Raw genomic sequence first — 6,040 nt, 5'->3', positions numbered from 1 at the left:
CTTTACATGTTTTGCAAATTTGTAAATCCTATAAACATCACATTTAGCTGTGATACTCACTTTCCTTTTTTTAAGGCAGTTGATGCGTTCATTAAGTTATTTTAAGTGTAATGCGCAATTAAGAAATAATAATAGATGCACCGGACAGAAAATTGTCTGCAAATGTCTCGGAAAGCACAACCAGATTGCATACGATACTTTCTGTCATCGCTGCGATCAGATGGCTCGGACTCTTCGCAAGTTGAAGAGCTTGTCCGTGTGCTTGTGGAATTGGGAAGCTATGAAAAATGTAAATACATTTTGATTGTTGGAAACTCTTTCCTTAAATCGATCTTTTTCTGAAAAATATAGCGTTAGCCTCAGAAACTGTTCAAAATGCTTTACAAGATGGAATACTCAGACCGGCATTTCAAAATAACGCAGGATCATCGCGTGTTCCGCGATTATTACGATTACCAAAAATTGATGAAGCTAAGGTATTTTAAATAAAGAAATTTTACTTTAAACCAAAGTTAATAAATGTTTTAAAATTTTTTTTTTTCATAGAATGATTTCTCACATGACTTCTACTGCTTCGAGTGTCATTTGCCTGGTTCCTTGACGCACTGTCGACAATGTCCACGCTCATTTCATCGGTTATGCTATCGCAAAGATCCAGAAAGACCAAACTATCCGGTACCTTCAGGTAAAACCCAAAAAAATCGACCACCCGCCTTCAGTTCAGACACCGACACTGACTCGGATGCTGAAGGTACAGCTCAAGGCTCTACATCTTTTGATTATGAGAGTGATGTGCGTACCTCATCTTCTTTGTTGCAACTAGACCCCAGTTCAACAAATAGTTGGAGACAACAACGATTAACAGAGGAAATTACTGTTGACAGCACCTCATCACCTGTACAAGCAGTGTTTCACAGGGTTGAAAATGAACCAAGAAATAGCACGAATGCTTCAACGTTTTGCAACAAGTTAAATAGCAACAACAAAATGTATGCGGAAGAGTTTGATACGGAGTCAAAAACCAAAGTAGAAGTGGTTTGTTTGGGCGAAGTCCGCCCACCCACACGCAAGCGGCGACGCACCATCACGTCAAATATTTCGTATAAAAGTGAGATTTGTCAAAGTGAAGAAATGGAGTCTGATTTAGATTTATGTACTTGTTGCCGATTGTTGAAAACAGCAGAGCTGCGCCATCCGCCGAATATGCAACCGGACGAACTATGTTTTCTAATCGGTTTTACATTCGAACGTAACCGCTCCTGGGTGAGTAACAGATTTTTCAGCTTTTTATTTTTAATCTTAAGGGGGTCTTCTGGTCTCGAGGCCCTGAAATGAAGGGTTTTTTTGGGGATTGATTGTGACAAATCCTGTGAATATTTAAAAAAAATTTTTTTTATTTTAAAGGTACATGTCTTGGCTTTTAAAAAATGGTTTTGACTTTGAAAAAAATTAACACCCGCGACCTTGAAATGGCGCTGAAGACGTCCACCTCCAAACGAAACAGGTCTCCATTTTGGTCACGGTTTTTCCACCTGGGTAATCAGAAAGCAAAAGTTAGATATGCGTTGTCTTCAGAGTTGCCCTGGTTAAGTTTTCCCGTGACAGATTTTTTTTTTTTTAATTTTTTTCAAAAGTTATGCAACAATTTGCAAAAAAAATTTTTTTTTGCTCATTTTTTGAACTTTAAAAGGTTATAAAAATGGAATGAAAAAAAATTTCAAAAATCGTACACGGGGAAACTTAGCGGTAAGTTTTCCGAACCTTTTAAGACCAAAACCATTGAAATCGGAGTATAACTACTATGAAAAGTGTGACCAAAATGCTTAAAAAACACGATTTTCGGGGAAACGCGTTTAAAGATAAAGTTTATGATAAAAACGGCCGGAGGAGGGTACACTTCGGTGCCCAGAAAAATGTGAAAAAATGCGATTTTCAAAAAATCCTTTCTGTGGCGTATTCTCGCATACACATACAACAAAATTATGCAAAAAAAAAAAAATCGATTTTTTTTTCGCTGGAGACCAGAAGACCCCCTTAATTGAAGTTATTTTATAATTAATTAGAAAGTATTTAACTCGCATTAATTCCACAACAGGTCTCACATGATGTGTTGAGCTATTTCGAGTCAATAAAATTGCCTAGTCAATGTGCAACGATTGTTTCAAAATTACTCTTTAAGTTCCCCGAAAAAAATCTTGACGAAATTGCAGCTAAACTTAAATCGTTGAGGTACAATCTATTGACCGAGTTTCTTGTGGACATACTGGACCTGCAGCATAACATTGGGTTATTTTTTGGACGTGAGTCTTCTAATTCAATATCATACAAAATTCTTATTTAAAATGTACTCCATAGCTAATGGCACGGAAATGGAGGCTACAAAGTGGATGGTGCGTGATATTGCATACGATTTGGCAGAGATCCGCCGCTGTCCAGACTGTTTTCGGCATTCGCATGAAAAACATTCAAGTGTCTGGTTTGCTAAACCATGCATCCAACGTCACGAATTAGTTTTTGCCAAACATAGCGGTTTTCCTTATTGGCCGGCTAAAGTTATACGTCTTCTGCCAAACAATAAATACGACGTCCGTTTCTTCGGCGGCAATCATTCGCGCGCTCTTATAGAGTCACGTTTAATACGCCCGATCGACACAGATATCAAGTCGCTAAAGATTGGTAATAAGCCAGCTATTAAAAAAGCTCTAGAGGAGCTGCGTATTCATCAGGTGCTGTCAGCATATCCTCCTAGCATATTTTCGTTCCATGCAGACAAAACCGAAATGGAGCAAATTATAAGAAATGCTTTACAAAGAACAGCAGATCAATTCATGATTAATACAAACAAAGGAAGAATGCCGCCAATGCGTCGACAAACGATTTGTAACACAGTGCCAACTCTAAGAATGAATGCTTTTTTCGATAACTCGAACGATGTTTCATTATTGTCCAACCTCGAACCGCCGATGCTTTATGAACACGGGTTTCCCAATGATACAGAAACCAGATTAAGGAGAAAAAGGTTTTTACTTGCTTTTTACATTTTCCGAGAATAATACTATTTGATAAATATTTTTAAAGGGATCCATTCAATCTAAGAAAGACAGCAAAACGAGCAACGCGTTCCACCAATACCTTAGTAAATGCGGCTGATCTTAAACAAGTAGATGAAATGACATGTCAGTAAATTGTTTTCTGACATAATTCAAATATTTACTCATTTCAGGTGCAGAGTCAGCTTGATGATGCCTTAAAATTGGTGGCAGACACACAGAGGAAAAATGCAAAGTTGCTTGCAAATATAGATAAGCTTAAGGAATCAATTAAAAAACACGAACATGAAAAGAAAATCCTTAAGCGAAAGCAATGGGTAAATGAATGAGTAATAAAATTCATCCACAATATAAATTATGTTATTGCTTAAAATCTTTGTAGTGCTATTGGTGTCTCAATGAAGCAATATATTTGTGTTGCTTCCGTGCCGCCTATTGCTCGCAAGTTTGCCAGTCACGTCACTGGAAGGACGGACACAGTAAAGTGTGTAGGAATCAAAATGATCAACGTCAGGCGAATTCCACAACATGAAGCTGCAATATGAAAGGGTCTTCCATTGTTAAGTTTTTAAATTACATTTACAAAGTTACATTGACTTAAGTTTTGCTCAATATTAAGTTTTGTTGAATTACTCCTAAAACATACCTATTATCAAGTTGTACAAGTTTTTATAATGAAATTTCATTGGTCGACGCGTCAAGAAAAGCTTAAAAGTATGCAGAAGAGTTCTTATTTTCGTTATAGTCTTATTTTTAGTTTTTTTTGCTTTATAACACTATTTGTATTTGGAATAAGAGTCGATTGGGTTTTTCATTTTACACACGAAACATCACTAGAAGCCAAGCAAAGAAAATCAAAAACTCACGAATTGAATTAAAACGATATAACGCTATATATATTATATAATATTATATATAAAAAATTACGAATATGAACCTTAGTTTTAGTAAAATACAGTAATATATTAATGAAAAATAAAGTGATTGTATTCAAGGAAAACTAATATGAAATTCCCTTTAAAATCATTCAAGTGTTTCATAGGTCATACAACGATTCATATCCGATATTTATTGTAGATGTGATGAATCATAAATAGCAAACATTTGAAAACATCAAAGTCGATGACACACCACACGACAAAGAAATGTTGCTGGCGACATTTACAGCAATTGGCCGGTCGGCTCTGAATTATGCTGCGTCTACCTAGTTGCCTAGAACTAGTGGTTCGCAACGGATCAAGCTTCAGACATGTCAAAATACTGCAATCAGATAAGCTTAATATAGATGCTGATGTTGAAAAAGCTGGGTCCATTGGGAGTAGAATATCTCACCAAGGTCTTCAACTTGTCCATGGCCACTCTCACAATTCCTGATAAGTGGAAATTAGGGGAGTGGTCCCACTACTGAAGCGCGGGAAACCCGCCAACCAAGAGGCGTCTTATCGCCCAATAACTCTCCTTTCCCCAGTAGTGAAGACTCTTGAGGACCTCCTCTTTCCACTCTTTACGAAACACTTGACCCCAGCCTCATCCCAGTATGGCTTCCGAAGAGTGCATAGCACCACCACAGCACTCACCGTCATTAACACCCAGATAAACCGCGGCCTCAACCAAAACCGCCCCTGCGAGAGAACTGTCCTAGTAGCATTGGATCTAAAAAAGGCTTTCGACAGTCAGCCACGCCACGTTACTAGATGACATTTTACAGTCGACACTATCGCCAGGGCTGAAGAGGTGGACCGCGAACTACCTGAGTGGTCGTCATTCGTCGGTGATATTTCGAGACCAAACATGTAAACAGAGGAAAATAAAGCAAGGCGTACCGCAGTGTGGTGTCTTTTCCCCCTTGCTTTTCAACTTCTATATCTCGAAACTCCCCCAGCCACCAGATGGAGTCTCCCTGGTCTCATACGCAGACGACTGCACGATAATGACGTCGGGCAATGACATTGATGGCCTATGCTCTAAGGTAAACGACTACCTCGCCAGCCTTTCTCGCTTCTTCACTGCGAGGAATTTACAACTATCCCTCACTAAATCCACGGCGACCCTTTTCACCACCTGGACAAAGGAGGTCAAGTTACAACAAATTCCGACGGTTAACAACCCCAAAATATTGGGAGTCACCTTTGACAGCTTGCTCTCCTTCTCAGCGCATACAACGCATACAACAAGGTTCTCAAGTCGCTCGCCGGCAGCACTTGGGGCAAAGACAAGGAAATGTTGCTGTCGACTTTTAAAGCAATAAGCCGACCGGTTCTAAACTATGCTGCGCCTGTCTGGTCGCCTGGAACCAGTGATTCGCAATGGACGAAGCTTCAGGCCCGCCAAAACACTGCATTAAGGACCGCGACAGGATGTCTTCTGATGTCACCTATACAACATTTACATGATGAGGCCCTAATGCTGCCTATTAAGGAGCATAATAAATTACTCAGTAAACAGTTTCTGCTAGGGTGTTACCGCAGGCCTCACCCATGCAGAGACCTGCTCGAGCCTGAGCCACCTCCCAGGCACATCAGGAGACGTCTCTTCAACTACGCGGACGAGATCTCAGACAAAACCAACAGACAGCTACTGGATTGAACAGTGCACAGGCAGGCCATAAACGACATTCATCGGGAGACTCTCACCACCTTCTTAGGCTCCCGACCCCCCGAATGCCGTTATCGGAGTCCAATCACCACCAATCGCAGACGAAGGGCTCCGGCTTCCCCGAAAGTCCGGCGTAACCTTGGCACAATTACGTTCTGCATATTGTAGCAGGTTAAACTCATACTTATCCAGAATCGACCCCGACATACTAAACATATGTCCAGCATGTGAAGGCACCCCGCACGACACTAACCACCTTTTGACATGCCCCATTAAACCCACTTGTCTAACACCCCTCTTCCTCTGGACCCAACCCGTCGAAACAACTAGTTTCCTGGGCCTACCGTTAGATGAGCTAGACGAAGACGACCGGTGATTACGCTACACGGACAGGG

The 6,040-nt window shown here is 40.3% G+C and overlaps 1 protein-coding gene across 3 annotated transcripts; it reads left to right on the top strand.

Annotated features, from left to right (window-relative positions):
* The first annotated feature begins 14 nt into the window (after window positions 1-14).
* LOC129238612 (zinc finger MYND domain-containing protein 11) lies at window positions 15-3,999 on the top strand. 3 transcript variants are annotated; one of them, XM_054873687.1, is made up of 9 exons: window positions 15-289; window positions 352-476; window positions 547-685; window positions 824-1,263; window positions 2,096-2,300; window positions 2,356-3,019; window positions 3,079-3,160; window positions 3,224-3,367; window positions 3,433-3,999. In XM_054873687.1, exons 1-9 carry the CDS (start codon window positions 136-138, stop codon window positions 3,580-3,582), a joined length of 2,103 nt encoding a protein of 700 aa, XP_054729662.1. In that variant the 5' UTR covers window positions 15-135; the 3' UTR covers window positions 3,583-3,999. The 3 variants fall into 3 exon arrangements, with proteins under 3 accessions (XP_054729662.1, XP_054729661.1, XP_054729660.1); XM_054873686.1 differs by having other exon boundaries at window positions 547-751; XM_054873685.1 differs by having other exon boundaries at window positions 547-1,263.
* Window positions 4,000-6,040: the final 2,041 nt, after the last annotated feature.

Source organism: Anastrepha obliqua, chromosome 2, assembly GCF_027943255.1.
Source record: "Anastrepha obliqua isolate idAnaObli1 chromosome 2, idAnaObli1_1.0, whole genome shotgun sequence".
NCBI classification, from domain to species: Eukaryota; Metazoa; Arthropoda; class Insecta; order Diptera; family Tephritidae; genus Anastrepha; species Anastrepha obliqua.
The sequence above is the reverse complement of the archived record's forward strand: the minus strand, read 5'-3'. Positions and strand labels throughout refer to the sequence as shown.

Bases quoted from the DNA above. Each gene is read 5' to 3' on its own strand.
- LOC129238612 (XM_054873685.1), top strand. From the start codon at position 136: ATGCACCGGACAGAAAATTGTCTGCAAATGTCTCGGAAAGCACAACCA. The intron at 2,301-2,355 runs GTGAGTCTTCTA...TGTACTCCATAG, and splicing joins CATTGGGTTATTTTTTGGAC to CTAATGGCACGGAAATGGAG. The intron at 3,368-3,432 runs GTAAATGAATGA...AAATCTTTGTAG, and splicing joins TCCTTAAGCGAAAGCAATGG to TGCTATTGGTGTCTCAATGA.